At 49.2% G+C, this 19,259-nt stretch overlaps 2 protein-coding genes across 2 annotated transcripts; both read left to right on the plus strand.

The window, feature by feature from the left end:
* On the plus strand, positions 1-1,521 carry LOC111192762 (odorant receptor 131-2-like). Its single transcript, XM_049467178.1, has one exon. The coding sequence runs from the start codon at positions 292-294 to the stop codon at positions 1,282-1,284; it is 993 nt and encodes a 330-aa protein (XP_049323135.1). The 5' UTR covers positions 1-291; the 3' UTR covers positions 1,285-1,521.
* Positions 1,522-7,653: 6,132 nt separating this feature from the next.
* LOC125782613 (odorant receptor 131-2-like) lies at positions 7,654-9,200 on the plus strand. Its single transcript, XM_049467177.1, has one exon. The coding sequence runs from the start codon at positions 7,933-7,935 to the stop codon at positions 8,923-8,925; it is 993 nt and encodes a 330-aa protein (XP_049323134.1). The 5' UTR covers positions 7,654-7,932; the 3' UTR covers positions 8,926-9,200.
* The last annotated feature ends 10,059 nt before the right edge of the window (positions 9,201-19,259 follow it).

Genomic DNA, 19,259 nt, shown 5'->3' on the forward strand with positions numbered 1-19,259 from the left:
AGCTTGCCCAGAGTATGCTTCTATTTGATTCTCTTTGTTATTATTTCAGGTAATGTATTTATTGAGATGTGAGCTGTGTTTGCATTTTTCTGTCCATTGTGATGGATGTCCTATAAGTGTTGGATTATATTTCTGCGATCCTGAATTGTATTTTTTTGGAATATACTAAATAATTACTTGTATTTTACACTTAAACATGGTGATAAAATTATTGATAGGGATTATTTATTTATCAAATGTTTGAATCTTTTTGTTACAGTGCATTCCTTATTTCACCCTGTTGTTATAGATATGTGCACAGCAGAGTGTAACAACAGCTGGGGTGAATACAGCAGCTGGAATAAAAGCACCAGCGTTCACCAGCTATTGGTCAGTAACAACCCGCTAAGGATGAATTTAACACTGGCTGTAACTCAGATATTTGTATGGCCTTTTGTGTTCATCAACATCCTCATGCTTTTCACATTTTACAGGAAACAGGCTTTCAGAACTGAGACCCGTTATATACTGTTTGCCCACACCTTACTGACTGACATGATTTTTCTTTTTCTGTCTGATTTGGTGGTAATTCTGTCATACAAATTGGCATTGCTGCCAGTGGCATTCTGTATCCCACTGTGTATGTTTATGGATGCAGTTACTTCATGCACCCCGCTAACGATCACTGCAATGTGTGTGGAGCGCTATGTAGCCATCTGCATGCCTCTGAGACACAGTGCCATCTCCACCCCTAGCAGAACCCTTAATCTTATTCTTATTATCTGGATCATAAGCTTTATAAAGCCGTTTATGGATGTTACCATTCTCGTTGCATCTGCACCAGAAGAGTATTTTATAGAGCCCACTCTCTGCCATTATGAGATAATGATGCTGGAGCACTGGCATCGTAACATGAGGAGTATCTGGTACATTTTTGATTTTTTTATTATTTTACTGATAGAGTTTTTTTGCTATCTGATGATAATGATTGCTGCCCGCAGAGCCTCTGTTGATAAAAAGTCTGCATCAAAAGGCCTTCGAACTGTCTCACTGCACATGATTCAGCTCATTCTCTGTACTGTTGAATCTGTGTGTCCCTATATAGAAGCAGAAATCATGGAACAAGATAATCAGTTATATTTGGCAGTTCGCTTTTTTAACTTTATTACATTTAACGTCATCGCCAGAGCAATTACTCCACTCGTCTATGGCCTCAGAGATGAGAAGTTTTGTGCTTCCATGCTGCATTATATCAAATGTAGACAAAATCACATCTCATCAGAAAAGAAAGATCCATCCACCTAAAGATTTCCAGTGATGACAAATGTTACTCCCAAACGCCTCCTAAACAACTCCTTAAACATTTTATTTAAAATGCACTCACAGGTCTAATTTTATGTCATGTTATGCAATGATTTCATACCAAATTACATTTTAGTGTAACAGCAAACTCCATATTGCTGTCTTTTTGAAGTCCACGTTATTGGTCAGTTGTATAAAGAACATATTGTAACAATATTGTAAATTGTTAAAAAATGTCATGATGCATGAAACACTACATAATGACTAAGTAAAGTTTTATATTAATATCTAAAAACAGAGTTTTCTTACTGTTTTCAGTAGCCCATCCTATAAACACTAAACACATAAATTTGTTGTTAAGTATTACACATTATGAAACATATAATAATGCCAGATGGATACCTGAGACTCTGATATACATTTTATAAAGCATTCACTTTTTGACATAATGTGAATCTGGCAGTGGAATAAAGTCTTTTTACATTGACTTCCATTGCAGGTTAAGTAGTTTATTTCCTCTGCCTGTGAAGTTGTGAATTTTCGGAGGTTTTGTGTTTTTCTGAAGCACAGATCGCAGGATCAGAATTTAGTTCCAAAACCAGGAATCCATCCATCCAAAATTCCCACTGTCAGCTATCATCAATTATCACTTAAATGCAATTTTATTTGAATGCTGTCACTGATCTTTTTATTACCACTACCACTCATCTCATAGTCAGAGCAAAAGTCAACAAATATTTTAATGAACAATAGAATTTTTTTGTAATGTAATAGAATGGAAGTTACACACAAAATGTGTAAAGTCTGGAATAATAAAGTCTGAGGCCAGGCAAAAGGTCAAAATATAAGTTGGCAAAAGTAAAAAAAGCAAGCAACAAGAACACACTAGCAATGCAAAAGATCTGATTCGTGAAAGATTGATGGCTGGAATCCACTGACTGAGTTTTGGTAGTTAGAGTGAGCCAGAGTTCGCTGACCACAGGGAGCAGGACAGGAAATATAATAAGTAAATAGTTCTGAAAGGTAAACCAGTACTTCACACTCAGCTGCAAACTGCAAAGTGCACATTTAGATCCTCACGAGTCTTCTTTCTGCATGTGCCATATGGGGAGAATATCATGGAGCTGATAAAAAATATCAACCACTTAAGAGGTTTAACAGAAAATATTGAGGTCGGTGTATCTTAAGCCTTCCACCAGCCCATGGTCTATTCCAATTGTCCTGATGACCAAACCTAATGCAGCTGGAGGTTCTGAAAGTACTCACATTTCTGCAGATATTTTATTTTTTATTTTCATAAAAATTAAAGCACTATAGATTCACTGATCATCTAATGTCCTGATCTCACTGAGGACCAGGAGAACGGCCGGCATGATGACCAGGACAACTAACATCCCTGAAGAGCTTTGGAAATGGGTGCATATACTGTTGGATGCAGAGGAGGAACTCGCTGAGGGGCTCGCTGTACACATGAATAACCAAGTCAAGTCAAGTAGTTTTATTGTCAATACTGCGTACAGGACATACAGAGAATTTAAATTACGTTACTCTCCTTCCCAATTTTACAGCAAGTACAGATAATGGATATAATAAAGGAGAATGGGAGACACTATGTGTACAATACAGCAGGGACACAAATAGACATACATGAGACAAAAACAAGGTGCAGTGGTGTGGGGGAGGAATAGATATATAAATATAAGTAAATAAGTAAAAATAGATATATAATTATAATATAAAAGAGTGGGAGACACTATATGTTCAATACAGCAAGACAATAGTGCAATATTGATGGTGATTGAGATGGAATGACAGTAAAAATAGTAAATAACAGTAGTGCAAATACGGTATATGGTATATAGCTTAAGGCTGGTAAAGTGAATGGGTGCGTAAATCCTTAAAGTTCACAGTTTAATTAAGTGGAATTAAAGTGCGTATTGACAGTGCAAGTATATCAGTAGTGCAGGTGTTGTGTAGTGCAAGTCCGTTTGGAAGGGACCAGTACTTTGTGCATTGTAGTGCAGAGTTTCAGTACTTTATTAGTGGGGGGGGGGGGGGGGGGGGTCAGGATGTGTGCTGGGGGCAGGATTGGGATGGGGGGTAGAGCAGGAAGAGAGTTCAGCATCCTCACAGCCTGATGGATGGGGCTGTCTCGCAGTCTGCTGGTCCTCGCCCCGAGACTCCGCAGTCTCCTCCCTGATGGCAGCAGGATGAAGAAGCTGTGTAGTGGGTGAGAGGGATCTCCTGCCAGACGGAGGGCTTTCCGTGTGAGGTGGGAGCTGTACAAGTCCTGAAGGGAGGGGAGAGAGGTGCCAACAATCTTCTCAGCTGCTCTCACGATGCGCTGGAGGGTCCTGCGGCAGGATGCTGTGCAGGCCCCGTACCACACGGTGAAACAGCTGGTCAGTATGCTCTTGATGGCCCCTCTGTAGAAGGTGGTCATGATGGGGGTGGGGGCTCCAGCTCTTCTCAGCTTGCGGAGAAAGTAGAGACGCTGGTTTGCCTTCCTGGCCAGTGACGCTGAGTTGGTGCTCCAGGAGAGGTCCTCTGTGACGTGCACACCCAGGAACTTGGTGCTGCTCACCCTCTCCACAGCAGTTCCGTTGATGAATAGAGGGGTGTGCAGTGTGTGAGTTCTCCTGAAGTCCACAACAATCTCCTTGGTCTTCTCTGTGTTCAGAGAGAGATTGTTGTGTTTGTACCAGGAGGCCAGGCGGCTCACCTCGCTCCTGTAGTGTGACTCATCGTTGTTGCTGATGAGACCCACCACCGTCGTGTCATCCGCAAACTTGACCAAGAGGTTGGAGGTGTGTGCTGGTGTGCAATCGTGGGTCAGCAGAGTGAACAGAAGGGGGCTCAGCACACATCCTTGGGGAGCCCCTGTGTTCAGTGTGGTGATGCTGGATGTGCTGCTGCCAACCCGCACTGCCTGTGGTCTTCCAGTCAGGAAGTCTAACAGCCAGTTGCACAGTGAAGTGCTCAGCCCCAGACTGTCCAGTTTGTGTATGAGCTGTTGGGGGACGATTGTGTTGAATGCTGAGCTGAAGTCAACAAACAGCATTCTGATGTAGGTGTTCTTCTTGTCTAGGTGTGTGAGGGCTGAGTGGAGAACAGTGGAGATGGCATCATCGGTCGAGCGATTTGACCGATAAGCAAACTGGTAGGGGTCCAGGGAGGGGGGGAGCAAAGACTTGATGTGATGCATGACTAGTCGTTTGAAGCACTTCATGAGGATGGGGGTGAGTGCAACTGGACGATAGTCATTGAAACAGGATGGCGATGCCTTCTTTGGGACAGGGATGATGGTGGTGGCTTTGAAGCATGTGGGAACCACCGCCTTACTCAGAGAGGTGTTATAAATGTCAGTATAAACCTCTGCGAGTTCCTAGGCACAGTCTCTCAGCACACGGCCAGGAATGTTGAACATTGATCCTGCTGAATGCTCTCCTCACACTGTCTGGGGACAGCGTCAGCACCTGGTCACCAGGAGGAAGGATGGATTTCTGGGCGGGTGTGTTGTTGAGTGGCTCGAACCTTGCGAAGAACCCATTGAGGTCGTTCAGCACTGTCACTGTCACTGTCGCAGGTCTGTGGATGTGGTTTATAGCCTGTGATAGACTGGATACCCTGCCACAGGTTCTGTGTGTCTCTGCTGTCACTGAAGTGTTGGGAAATCTTCTTTGAGTACAGCCTCTTAGCTTTCCTGATCCCGCGGGACAGGTTGGCCCTGGCTGACCTCAGGCCTGCCTGGTCACCTGTTCTGAAGGCTGCATTTCTAGCTTTCAGGAGCTTGTGGACCTCTCCTGTCAGCCATGGTTTCTGATTCGCTCGAACAGTGACGGTCTTGAGGTCGGTTACATCATCAGTGCACTTGGTGATGTAGGCAGAGACAGTTTCTGTGTACTCCTGAATGTCTGTGGAGTTGTTGTGGGTGGCAGCCTCTCTGAACAGTCTGAACTGAAACAGTCCTGAAGTGCCTCTGAGGAACCCTCTGGCCATACTCGTACCTGCTTAAGAACTGGTTTGGTGACTTTAACCAGTGGTCTGTAAGCTGGCATTAGCATAATGGTGAGGTGATCAGAGGCTCCCAGGTGGGGGAGGGGGGAGGCTCGGTAGGCTCCTCTGTGTGTAGTAAAGACCTGGTCCAATATGTTGTTTCCCCTGGTTGGAAAGTCTATGTGTTTAAAAAGTCCAGAAAACACACTCTTTGGGTCTGCATGGTTGAAATCTCCAGCCAGAATGAGAAAAGCATCTGGGTGCGCTGTCTGCTGTTCACTGATGTACTGGTACAGTTCATTCAGTGCTTCACTCCTCACGCTGTTGTTGGAGGTCGGAGGGATGTAAACAGCAGCGATCAGCACGGCGGAGAAATCTCTTGGTAGATAGAACGGACGGCATTTGATAATCATCAGTTCCACTACCGGTGAGCAGTGTTTACAGACCACAACAACGTTCCGCCACGGCTCTTACCTCCGTCAGCTAGCGCGTGGTCCGCCCGATAGCATGTTAGCCGCTCCAACTGAACGGCGTGGTCCGGGACGCTGTTGTTGAGCCAGGTTTCGGTGAAAACATAAACACAACAGTCTCTCACGGTCTTCTGAGTTGACTGACGTAAGCGGATGTAATCCAGTTTATTGTCCAGAGAGCGTACATTGGGGCGTACATAGAGGCCTACGGATGAGGTTATCCCTGGTCCCCTGGATGAGACATCGCATGGGTCACTTCCTCCCCCACCCATGGACATGGAGGGTGGTCCTGTGTATGCCATGGAACGCTTATTGGACTCCAGGAGTAGAAGGGGAGCCCTGGAGTACCTGGTGGACTGGAAGAGGGTCCTAGGAGAGGGTCTCCTGGTCCAAGAAGGGGTAGGCGCGGAAGTGCAGGCTCTGTCCGGTCCCTCAGTTCCGTCCACCGCTCCAGGAGGGGTCGTCCCAGATCCAGGGCTCCTGTCCATTCTGTTCCCGCTACCAAGCCATCTGTTCTGATCTCCACTGGGTGTGGGGGGGGCTACTCCCTTGTGTCGTCCTCATCCGTAGGCCTCTTCAGAATCTTTGGGGGGGAGTACTGTCACACCGCCTGACTCTCTTCCCACACCTCTGGACTCTATTTCCCAGAATCCCATGATTTATGACATCACCGTCAGTCGCTTTCCTTCGCCCAATCACGTTACGCTCCGACGCTCAGATTCACATGTGTTCTGAGGACGTTCCGGGTTATGCTCATCATGTAGTTTTGTATTTAAGTCTGCATTATGTAAACTATCTTCGCAAGGTATTGTCAACTTTGGTTGCATACTAAGCGTTTCTCATGTGTTCTTCTAGTGCCTTTTCGTTACGACCCTACTTTCTGGTTTATCGGTTTATGTCTCTTGTTTTGCCCCTTTTGGATTTGATGTTTGGTTGGACTGTCTTTTGGTTTCAAACACGGACTGTTTACCCTACTACGGCTTTTGTTTGCTTGGCTTCTGTATCTGTAATATCTGGTTATCAGCCTGTAAATAAACCAGTCTGTTCATTTTACTCGGCAAGCGTCGCCCCGCTCTGTCTGGCGTTACACCCCATAATCGGAATTTAACAGTCTTAACGCTTCCAAAGGGGAACAGGGCAGTTTACGTAGGGAATGAAGTTCAGAATTCTGGGAAATTATGGGTTCTATTACACAACATGAAAGAAAAATAATAATAATAATAATAATAATAATACACAGGACATTTTTAAGGGGCCTACACTTACATTCATTATTTTATTTACATTTAAATATCCACTATAAAAACATGCATCTGAAGAAGGAGAAGCAATTTGTCACAGTTAATCACAAAATATTGTTGTGAGTAATCTGATTAAATATTTTAATCGATTGACACCGCTAGAAATGACGAAATATTAAATATTTCATTGGTAGTTTGTCAATAGTCAGCTCACAAGCAGAGGGAATCACGAGAACTGATATAGATTTCACAGATTTGTTTGTTACACCATGCTGCAATATTTAGTCTTTAAAGTCTTTTAAAAACATGACTTTAGAAATTAGGTTAATTGTGTAGGTTAGTCAAAATAGAAAATGACGTTCTTAATGTAATGTAAATACATTTACTTCAACAGTGCAGGGCATTGGATTAACCTGTTTACAATGATTCCTTTTCATAATAATGTGGCTAGTGCATTGTTTCTAGGATACCCCATGAGGAATTTTCTTGTCTTAAACTTTTCTTGTTGCTATGTGAATGTGTGTGTGTGTTCTGTGTGTCACACAGAACTTCTAATTTCCCCACCCTCCTGTTAGCAAATACAAAGTAAATGCTACGTGTGTGTGATGTCAACAATGGGATATTAAACTCATGCTGTTTAGACACTATTTAAAAGCTTGCCCAGAGTATGCTTCTATTTGATTCTCTTTGTTATTATTTCAGGTAATGTATTTATTGAGATGTGAGCTGTGTTTGCATTTTTCTGTCCATTGTGATGGATGTCCTATAAGTGTTGGATTATATTTCTGCGATCCTGAATTGTATTTTTTTGGAATATACTAAATAATTACTTGTATTTTACACTTAAACATGGTGATAAAATTATTGATAGGGATTATTTATTTATCAAATGTTTGAATCTTTTTGTTACAGTGCATTCCTTATTTCACCCTGTTGTTATAGATATGTGCACAGCAGAGTGTAACAACAGCTGGGGTGAATACAGCAGCTGGAATAAAAGCACCAGCGTTCACCAGCTATTGGTCAGTAACAACCCGCTAAGGATGAATTTAACACTGGCTGTAACTCAGATATTTGTATGGCCTTTTGTGTTCATCAACATCCTCATGCTTTTCACATTTTACAGGAAACAGGCTTTCAGAACTGAGACCCGTTATATACTGTTTGCCCACACCTTACTGACTGACATGATTTTTCTTTTTCTGTCTGATTTGGTGGTAATTCTGTCATACAAATTGGCATTGCTGCCAGTGGCATTCTGTATCCCACTGTGTATGTTTATGGATGCAGTTACTTCATGCACCCCGCTAACGATCACTGCAATGTGTGTGGAGCGCTATGTAGCCATCTGCATGCCTCTGAGACACAGTGCCATCTCCACCCCTAGCAGAACCCTTAATCTTATTCTTATTATCTGGATCATAAGCTTTATAAAGCCGTTTATGGATGTTACCATTCTCGTTGCATCTGCACCAGAAGAGTATTTTATAGAGCCCACTCTCTGCCATTATGAGATAATGATGCTGGAGCACTGGCATCGTAACATGAGGAGTATCTGGTACATTATTGATTTTTTTATTATTTTACTGATTGAGTTTTTTTGCTATCTGATGATAATGATTGCTGCCCGCAGAGCCTCTGTTGATAAAAAGTCTGCATCAAAAGGCCTTCGAACTGTCTCACTGCACATGGTTCAGCTCATTCTCTGTACTGTTGAATCTGTGTGTCCCTATATAGAAGCAGAAATCATGGAACAAGATATTCAGTTATATTTGGCAGTTCGCTTTTTTAACTTTATTACATTTAACGTCATCGCCAGAGCAATTACTCCACTCGTCTATGGCCTCAGAGATGAGAAGTTTTGTGCTTCCATGCTGCATTATATCAAATGTAGACAAAATCACATCTCATCAGAAAAGAAAGATCCATCCACCTAAAGATTTCCAGTGATGACAAATGTTACTCCCAAACGCCTCCTAAACAACTCCTTAAACATTTTATTTAAAATGCACTCACAGGTCTAATTTTATGTCATGTTATGCAATGATTTCATACCAAATTACATTTTAGTGTAACAGCAAACTCCATATTGCTGTCTTTTTGAAGTCCACGTTATTGGTCAGTTGTATAAAGAACATATTGTAACAATATTGTAAATTGTTAAAAAATGTCATGATGCATGAAACACTACATAATGACTAAGTAAAGTTTTATATTAATATCTAAAAACAGAGTTTTCTTACTGTTTTCAGTAGCCCATCCTATAAACACTAAACACATAAATTTGTTGTTAAGTATTACACATTATGAAACATATAATAATGCCAGAAGGATACCTGAGACTCTGATATACATTTTATAAAGCATTCACTTTTTGACATAATGTGAATCTGGCAGTGGAATAAAGTCTTTTTACATTGACTTCCATTGCAGGTTAAGTAGTTTATTTCCTCTGCCTGTGAAGTTGTGAATTTTCGGAGGTTTTGTGTTTTTCTGAAGCACAGATCGCAGGATCAGAATTTAGTTCCAAAACCAGGAATCCATCCATCCAAAATGCCCACTGTCAGCTATCATCAATTATCACTTAAATGCAATTTTATTTGAATGCTGTCACTGATCTTTTTATTACCACTATCACTCATCTCATAGTCAGAGCAAAAGTCATCAAATATTTTAATGAACAATAGAATTTTTTTGTAATGTAATAGAATGGAAGTTACACACAAAATGTGTAGAGTCTGGAATAATAAAGTCTGAGGCCAGGCAAAAGGTCAAAATATAAGTTGGCAAAAGTAAAAAAGCAAGCAACAAGAACACACTAGCAATGCAAAAGATCTGATTCGTGAAAGATTGATGGCTGGAATCCACTGACTGAGTTTTGGTAGTTAGAATGAGCCAGAGCTCGCTGACCACAGGGAGCAGGACAGGAAATATAATAAGTAAATAGTTCTGAAAGGTAAACCAGTGCTTCACACTCAGCTGCAAACTGCAAAGTGCACATTTAGATCCTCACGAGTCTTCTTTCTGCATGTGCCATATGGGGAGAATATCATGGAGCTGATAAAAAATATCAACCACTTAAGAGGTTTAACAGAAAATATTGCAGTCGGTGTATCTTAAGCCTTCCACCAGCCCATGGTCTATTCCAATTGTCCTGATGACCAAACCTAATGCAGCTGGAGGTTCTGAAAGTACTCACATTTCTGCAGATATTTTATTTTTTATTTTCATAAAAATTAAAGCACTATAGATTCACTGATCATCTAATGTCCTGATCTCACTGAGGACCAGGAGAACGGCCGGCATGATGACCAGGACAACTAACATCCCTGAAGAGCTTTGGAAATGGGTGCATATACTGTTGGATGCAGAGGAGGAACTCGCTGAGGGGCTCACTGTACACATGAATAACCAAGTCAAGTCAAGTAGTTTTATTGTCAATACTGCATATGTACAGGACATACAGAGAATTGAAATTACGTTACTCTCCTTCCCAATTTTACAGCAAGTACAGATAATAGATATAATAAAGGAGTATGGGAGACACTATGTGTACAATACAGCAGAGACACAAATAGACATACTTGAGACAAAAACAAGGTGCAGTGGTGTGGGGGAGGAATAGATATATAAATATAAGTAAATAAGTAAAAATAGATATATAATTATAATATAAAAGAGTAGGAGACACTATATGTTCAATACAGCAAGACATAATAAACATACGTAAGACAATAGTGCAATATTGATGGTGATTGAGATGGAATGACAGTAAAAATAGTAAATAATAGTAGTGCAAATACGGTATATGGTATATAGCTTAAGGCTGGTAAAGTGAATGGGTGCGTAAGTCCTTAAAGTTCACAGTTTAATTAAGTGGAATTAAAGTGCGTATTGGCAGTGCAAGTATATCAGTAGTGCAGGTGTTGTGTAGTGCAAGTCCGTTTGGAAGGGACCAGTACTTTGTGCATTGTAGTGCAGAGTTTCAGTACTTTATTAGTGGGGGGGTCAGGATGCTGAGTGAGTGTGTGCTGGGGGCAGGATTGGGATGGGGGGTAGAGCAGGAAGAGAGTTCAGCATCCTCACAGCCTGATGGATGGGGCTGTCTCGCAGTCTGCTGGTCCTCGCCCCGAGACTCCGCAGTCTCCTCCCTGATGGCAGCAGGATGAAGAAGCTGTGTAGTGGGTGAGAGGGATCTCCTGCCAGACGGAGGGCTTTCCGTGTGAGGCGGGAGCTGTACAAGTCCTGAAGGGAGGGGAGAGAGGTGCCAGCAATCTTCTCAGCTGCTCTCACGATGCGCTGGAGGGTCCTGCGGCAGGATGCTGTGCAGGCCCCGTACCACACGGTGAAACAGCTGGTCAGTATGCTCTCGATGGCCCCTCTGTAGAAGGTGGTCATGATGGGGGTGGGGGCTCCAGCTCTTCTCAGCTTGCGGAGAAAGTAGAGATGCTGATTTGCCTTCCTGGCCAGTGACGCTAAGTTGGTGCTCCAGGAGGGGTCCTCTGTGATGTAGTGGTAGTGTATTGGACTGTGACCCTGGTTCGATCCCTCATGAGGAGTGGTGTGTTTATTCATTGGTTCCCTTTCTTCCTTAGTTTATCTCCTTTGAGATCAGCTGTTCTGCAGTTGGGTTCAACTACCCTCTGTGCTGTAGAGCTATTAGTCTGTAGCACTCCATTCCATTACAGTCTGATTCTGTAGAAAGTATGACCTTCTATCCTTACTACGTTCTTAAGGGGCACTGTAGAGAGTATGACCTTCTATCCTCACCATGTTCTGCAGGGGGACTGTAGAAAATATGACCTTCCACTCTTACCATTGTTCTACAGAGGGACTGTAAAGAATACAACCTTCCATCCTCACCATTTTCTACAAAGGGACTTCCAGAAAGTATGACCTTCTATCCTCACCATGTTCTTAAGGGGGACTGTAGAGAGTATGACCTTCCATCCTCACCATGTTCTACAGAGGGACTGTAGAGAGCATCATCTCCCACCTCCTTTCCTCACCATGTTCTACAGAGGAAATTCAGTTAGCATTCTAAGTTGCTGCATCACCACCTGTTTTGGAAATTGCAACATCCATATACTATATTTTTCACACTATAAGGCACACTTTACTTTTCCCAAAAATCGTTAATGTGTCTTATAATCTAGGGGGCTTTATGTATGAATTTTACCAGTCAGGATGTAAGAAGCAGTAAAGCCGAAGTGCAGCATTATACAGGAATTTCACTTTAGTTCTCCAGCAGTATTAGCATTACCCGCTAATCACTAGCCATTTAGAGATGAGAATTATCGACCTGTAGTCTACGGCTAACACTGCTGGAGCAGTATTAGCATTACCCGCTAAGAGATAGCCACTTGGCCATTCAGAAGGGAGTATTATTGGTCTGTAGTCTGTTGCTAACTACAGCAAGCACTGCTGGAGAAGTATTAGCATTGCCTGCTAACCATGCTTACCATTTGGCCTTTGAGAGGTGAGTAATATTGGCCTGTAGCCTGCATGTTTACTTTGTTAAAACAAGCTGTGTGTGTTAATCCGCTAGTTAATATGGCCCTGGTTTTCTGGAACACTCTGGCTTCCTCGGTGTAGTGCTTTGGGGCGGCAGTTAGGCGGCATTAGTGGTTAACTGCTAATGCTAATGCTCCAGCCTTAGTGGAAATCTGGAAATACTCCACCCACTAGCCCTATTTAAACCCCCACTTCCTCTCCACCTGCGTGTGGCACAACTTGGCATTTGCTTTGTATCGCACACCTCACCCGATTCGTCATGAATCTACAGCTTGCTGCTTCCGACGACGAGCTCTTCTCAGCCTCCGGCTCTTCATCCACCGGCGCTCCCGGCCGGCCTCCTCGGCTGCGCGCTGTGGTGTCTGTTCCGGGTTCCTCAGCGGGCGTCGCTTCCTCTGGTTCCTCGACCCGGTCTGGCCGCTCCTGCGAGGCTGCCCTGCGTTCCATGTGGTCCTCGCGCCGCCGGCTTCTCCTCCCTCTCAACGGCGACCTTCGCTCCCCAGGATCAGTTCCCGTCCTCCGGCTGCCTCTGCCGCTTCCTTGCGGCCTCCTCCTACTCCTCCAGCCTCTCAGGCGGTTTCCTCCATTGGCGATTGGACTGTCTCCGGATTGTTCCCTTCGCCTGGTCTGCCAATAAGCGCTGCCTGTTTTCCCTCTTCCAGGCTTCCAGCCCTGGCTCCAGGCGCTCCCCTACCCAGCCTGCGGCGAATCCTCCCCGCCGTTGCTCCGTCCTCGCAGCCGTTTCCGGCGCTCTGACCCTGTTCCAGCGCCCCTTGACAGCATGGCAGTCCCCGCACCTGGCCCGGCGCCGACCTCTTTCCCCGCTGGGGCTCCCTCCTCCTCGCTTCTTGGGGCTCCCTCCTCCTCGCTTCTTGGGGCTCCCTCCTCCTCCTCGCTTCTTGGGGCTCCCTCCTCCTCGCTTCTGGGTAATCCCCCTGTCCTTTCCTTTCCCTCCCTTCAGGTCCTGCCTGCCTGCCTGCAGTCTTCGCTTCCTTTTCCCTTCTTCTCCTCTTCTCTTTTCCCCCCTCCCCGCTCTGTCCCACCATCTTTCCACGCTGTTCCCCAGTCTTCCCACACCGTCCCCTCATCTTCCCGCGCCGCCCTCCTCCACGCTTCTTGGGCTGCCCTACTCCTCGCTTCTTGGGGCTCCCTCCTCCTCCTCGCTTCTTGGGGCTCCCTCCTACTCCTCGCTTGTGGGTAATCCCCCTGTCCTTTCCTTTCCCTCCCTTTAGGTTCTGCCTGCCTGCAGTCTTCGCTTCCTTTTCCCTTCTTCTCCTTTTCTCTTTTCCCCCCTCCCTGCTCTGTCCCACCATCTTTCCACGCTGTTCCCCAGTCTTCCCACACCGTCCCCTCATCTTCCCGTGCCACCCTCCTCCTCGCTTCTTGGGGCTCCCCCCTCCTCCTCGCTTCTTGGGGCTCCCCCCTCCTCCTCGCTTCTTGGGGCTCCCTCCTCCTCCTCCTCGCTTCTTGGGGCTCCCTCCTCCTCCTCGCTTCTTGGGGCTCCCTCCTCCTCCTCGCTTCTTGGGGCTCCCTCCTCCTCCTCGCTTCTTGGGGCTCCCTCCTCCTGTCCTTTCCTTTCCCTCCCTTCAGGTCCTGCCTGCCTGCCTGCAGTCTTCGCTTCCTTTTCCCTTCTTCTCCTCTTCTCTTTTCCCCCCTCCCCGCTCTGTCCCACCATCTTTCCACGCTGTTCCCCAGTCTTCCCACACCGTCCCCTCATCTTCCCGCGCCGCCCTCCTCCTCGCTTCTTGGGCTGCCCTACTCCTCGCTTCTTGGGGCTCCCTCCTCCTCCTCGCTTCTGGGTAATCCCCCTGTCCTTTCCTTTCCCTCCCTTTAGGTTCTGCCTGCCTGCAGTCTTCGCTTCCTTTTCCCTTCTTCTCCTTTTCTCTTTTCCCCCCTCCCTGCTCTGTCCCACCATCTTTCCACGCTGTTCCCCAGTCTTCCCACACCGTCCCCTCATCTTCCCGTGCCACCCTCCTCCTCGCTTCTTGGGGCCACCCTCCTCCTCGCTTCTTGGGGCCGCCCTCCTCCTCGCTTCTTGGGGCCGCCCTCCTCCTCGCTTCTTGGGGCTCCCTCCTCCTCCTCGCTTCTTGGGGCTCCCTCCTCCTCCTCGCTTCTGGGTAATCCCCCTGTCCTTTCCTTTCCCTCCCTTTAGGTTCTGCCTGCAGTCTTCGCTTCCTTTTCCCTTCTTCTCCTTTTCTCTTTTCCCCCCTCCCTGCTCTGTCCCACCATCTTTCCACGCTGTTCCCCAGTCTTCCCACACCGTCCCCTCATCTTCCCGTGCCACCCTCCTCCTCGCTTCTTGGGGCCACCCTCCTCCTCGCTTCTTGGGGCCGCCCTCCTCCTCGCTTCTTGGGGCCGCCCTCCTCCTCGCTTCTTGGGGCCGCCCTCCTCCTCCTCCTCGCTTCTGGGTAATCCCCCTGTCCTTTCCTTTCCCTCCCTTTAGGTTCTGCCTGCCTGCAGTCTTCGCTTCCTTTTCCCTTCTTCTCCTTTTCTCTTTTCCCCCCTCCCCGCTCTGTCCCACCATCTTTCCACGCTGTTCCCCAGTCTTCCCACACCGTCCCCTCATCTTCCCGTGCCGCCCTCCTCCTCCTCGCTTCTTGGGGCTCCCTCCTCCTCCTCGCTTCTTGGGGCTCCCTCCTCCTCGCTTCTGGGTAATCCCCCTGTCCTTTCCTTTCCCTCCCTTCAGGTCCTGCCTGCCTGCCTGCAGTCTTCGCTTCCTTTTCCCTTCTTCTCCTCTTCTCTTTTCCCCCCTCCCCGCTCTGTCCCACCATCTTTCCACGCTGTTCCCCAGTCTTCCCACACCGTCCCCTCATCTTCCCGCGCCGCCCTCCTCCACGCTTCTTGGGCTGCCCTACTCCTCGCTTCTTGGGGCTCCCTCCTCCTCCTCGCTTCTTGGGGCTCCCTCCTACTCCTCGCTTGTGGGTAATCCCCCTGTCCTTTCCTTTCCCTCCCTTTAGGTTCTGCCTGCCTGCAGTCTTCGCTTCCTTTTCCCTTCTTCTCCTTTTCTCTTTTCCCCCCTCCCTGCTCTGTCCCACCATCTTTCCACGCTGTTCCCCAGTCTTCCCACACCGTCCCCTCATCTTCCCGTGCCACCCTCCTCCTCGCTTCTTGGGGCTCCCCCCTCCTCCTCGCTTCTTGGGGCTCCCCCCTCCTCCTCGCTTCTTGGGGCTCCCTCCTCCTCCTCGCTTCTTGGGGCTCCCTCCTCCTCCTCCTCGCTTCTTGGGGCTCCCTCCTCCTCCTCGCTTCTTGGGGCTCCCTCCTCCTCCTCGCTTCTTGGGGCTCCCTCCTCCTCCTCGCTTCTTGGGGCTCCCTCCTCCTGTCCTTTCCTTTCCCTCCCTTCAGGTCCTGCCTGCCTGCCTGCAGTCTTCGCTTCCTTTTCCCTTCTTCTCCTCTTCTCTTTTCCCCCCTCCCCGCTCTGTCCCACCATCTTTCCACGCTGTTCCCCAGTCTTCCCACACCGTCCCCTCATCTTCCCGCGCCGCCCTCCTCCTCGCTTCTTGGGCTGCCCTACTCCTCGCTTCTTGGGGCTCCCTCCTCCTCCTCGCTTCTGGGTAATCCCCCTGTCCTTTCCTTTCCCTCCCTTTAGGTTCTGCCTGCCTGCAGTCTTCGCTTCCTTTTCCCTTCTTCTCCTTTTCTCTTTTCCCCCCTCCCCGCTCTGTCCCACCATCTTTCCACGCTGTTCCCCAGTCTTCCCACACCGTCCCCTCATCTTCCCGTGCCGCCCTCCTCCTCCTCGCTTCTTGGGGCTCCCTCCTCCTCCTCGCTTCTTGGGGCTCCCTCCTCGCTTCTGGGTAATCCCCCTGTCCTTTCCTTTCCCTCCCTTCAGGTCCTGCCTGCCTGCCTGCAGTCTTCGCTTCCTTTTCCCTTCTTCTCCTCTTCTCTTTTCCCCCCTCCCCGCTCTGTCCCACCATCTTTCCACGCTGTTCCCCAGTCTTCCCACACCGTCCCCTCATCTTCCTGCGCCGCCCTCCTCCTCGCTTCTTGGGCTGCCCTACTCCTCGCTTCTTGGGGCTCCCTCCTCCTCCTCGCTTCTGGGTAATCCCCCTGTCCTTTCCTTTCCCTCCCTTTAGGTTCTGCCTGCCTGCAGTCTTCGCTTCCTTTTCCCTTCTTCTCCATTTCTCTTTTCCCCCCTCCCTGCTCTGTCCCACCATCTTTCCACGCTGTTCCCCAGTCTTCCCACACCGTCCCCTCATCTTCCCGTGCCACCCTCCTCCTCGCTTCTTGGGGCCGCCCTCCTCCTCGCTTCTTGGGGCCGCCCTCCTCCTCGCTTCTTGGGGCCGCCCTCCTCCTCGCTTCTTGGGGCCGCCCTCCTCCTCCTCCTCCTCGCTTCTGGGTAATCCCCCTGTCCTTTCCTTTCCCTCCCTTTAGGTTCTGCCTGCCTGCAGTCTTCACTTCCTTTTCCCTTCTTCTCCTTTTCTCTTTTCCCCCCTCCCTGCTCTGTCCCACCATCTTTCCACGCTGTTCCCCAGTCTTCCCACACCGTCCCCTCATCTTCCCGTGCCACCCTCCTCCTCGCTTCTTGGGGCCGCCCTCCTCCTCGCTTCTTGGGGCCGCCCTCCTCCTCGCTTCTTGGGGCCGCCCTCCTCCTCGCTTCTTGGGGCTCCCTCTTCCTCCTCGCTTCTTGGGGCTCCCTCCTCCTCCTCGCTTCTGGGTAATCCCCCTGTCCTTTCCTTTCCCTCCCTTTAGGTTCTGCCTGCCTGCAGTCTTCGCTTCCTTTTCCCTTCTTCTCCATTTCTCTTTTCCCCCCTCCCTGCTCTGTCCCACCATCTTTCCACGCTGTTCCCCAGTCTTCCCACACCGTCCCCTCATCTTCCCGTGCCACCCTCCTCCTCGCTTCTTGGGGCCGCCCTCCTCCTCGCTTCTTGGGGCCGCCCTCCTCCTCGCTTCTTGGGGCCGCCCTCCTCCTCGCTTCTTGGGGCCGCCCTCCTCCTCCTCCTCCTCGCTTCTGGGTAATCCCCCTGTCCTTTCCTTTCCCTCCCTTTAGGTTCTGCCTGCCTGCAGTCTTCACTTCCTTTTCCCTTCTTCTCCTTTTCTCTTTTCCCCCCTCCCTGCTCTGTCCCACCATCTTTCCACGCTGTTCCCCAGTCTTCCCACACCGTCCCCTCATCTTCCCGTGCCACCCTCCTCCTCGCTTCTTGGGGCCGCCCTCCTCCTCGCTTCTTGGGGCCGCCCTCCTCCTCGCTTCTTGGGGCCGCCCTCCTCCTCGCTTCTTGGGGCTCCCTCTTCCTCCTCGCTTCTTGGGGCTCCCTCCTCCTCCTCGCTTCTGAGTAATCCCCCTGTCCTTTCCTTTCCCTCCCTTTAGGTTCTGCCTGCCTGCAGTCTTCGCTTCCTTTTCCCTTCTTCTCTTTTTCTCTTTTCCCCCCTCCCTGCTCTGTCCCACCATCTTTCCACGCTGTTCCCCAGTCTTCCCACACCGTCCCCTCATCTTCCCGTGCCACCCTCCTCCTCGCTTCTTGGGGCCGCCCTCCTCCTCGCTTCTTGGGGCCGCCCTCCTCCTCGCTTCTTGGGGCCGCCCTCCTCCTCGCTTCTTGGGGCTCCCTCTTCCTCCTCGCTTCTTGGGGCTCCCTCCTCCTCCTCGCTTCTGGGTAATCCCCCTGTCCTTTCCTTTCCCTCCCTTTAGGTTCTGCCTGCCTGCAGTCTTCGCTTCCTTTTCCCTTCTTCTCTTTTTCTCTTTTCCCCCCTCCCTGCTCTGTCCCACCATCTTTCCACGCTGTTCCCCAGTCTTCCCACACCGTCCCCTCATCTTCCCGCGCCGCCCTCCTCCACGCTTCTTGGGCTGCCCTACTCCTCGCTTCTTGGGGCTCCCTCCTCCTCCTCGCTTCTTGGGGCTCCCTCCTACTCCTCGCTTGTGGGTAATCCCCCTGTCCTTTCCTTTCCCTCCCTTTAGGTTCTGCCTGCCTGCAGTCTTCGCTTCCTTTTCCCTTCTTCTCCTTTTCTCTTTTCCCCCCTCCCTGCTCTGTCCCACCATCTTTCCACGCTGTTCCCCAGTCTTCCCACACCGTCCCCTCATCTTCCCGTGCCACCCTCCTCCTCGCTTCTTGGGGCTCCCCCCTCCTCCTCGCTTGTTGGGGCTCCCCCCTCCTCCTCGCTTCTTGGGGCTCCCTCCTCCTCCTCCTCGCTTCTTGGGGCTCCCTCCTCCTCCTCGCTTCTTGGGGCTCCCTCCTCCTCCTCGCTTCTTGGGGCTCCCTCCTCCTCCTCGCTTCTTGGGGCTCCCTCCTCCTGTCCTTTCCTTTCCCTCCCTTCAGGTCCTGCCTGCCTGCCTGCAGTCTTCGCTTCCTTTTCCCTTCTTCTCCTCTTCTCTTTTCCCCCCTCCCCGCTCTGTCCCACCATCTTTCCACGCTGTTCCCCAGTCTTCCCACACCGTCCCCTCATCTTCCTGCGCCGCCCTCCTCCTCGCTTCTTGGGCTGCCCTACTCCTCGCTTCTTGGGGCTCCCTCCTCCTCCTCGCTTCTGGGTAATCCCCCTGTCCTTTCCTTTCCCTCCCTTTAGGTTCTGCCTGCCTGCAGTCTTCGCTTCCTTTTCCCTTCTTCTCCATTTCTCTTTTCCCCCCTCCCTGCTCTGTCCCACCATCTTTCCACGCTGTTCCCCAGTCTTCCCACACCGTCCCCTCATCTTCCCGTGCCACCCTCCTCCTCGCTTCTTGGGGCCGCCCTCCTCCTCGCTTCTTGGGGCCGCCCTCCTCCTCGCTTCTTGGGGCCGCCCTCCTCCTCGCTTCTTGGGGCCGCCCTCCTCCTCCTCCTCCTCGCTTCTGGGTAAT

The sequence above is a fragment of the Astyanax mexicanus genome, chromosome 18, assembly GCF_023375975.1.
Source record: "Astyanax mexicanus isolate ESR-SI-001 chromosome 18, AstMex3_surface, whole genome shotgun sequence".
NCBI lineage: Eukaryota > Metazoa > Chordata > Actinopteri > Characiformes > Acestrorhamphidae > Astyanax > Astyanax mexicanus.

What these genes read in the sequence shown, in the direction of transcription:
- LOC125782613 (XM_049467177.1), top strand. Translation starts at nt 7,933, where the DNA reads ATGTGCACAGCAGAGTGTAACAACAGCTGGGGTGAATACAGCAGCTGG.
- LOC111192762 (XM_049467178.1), top strand. Translation starts at nt 292, where the DNA reads ATGTGCACAGCAGAGTGTAACAACAGCTGGGGTGAATACAGCAGCTGG.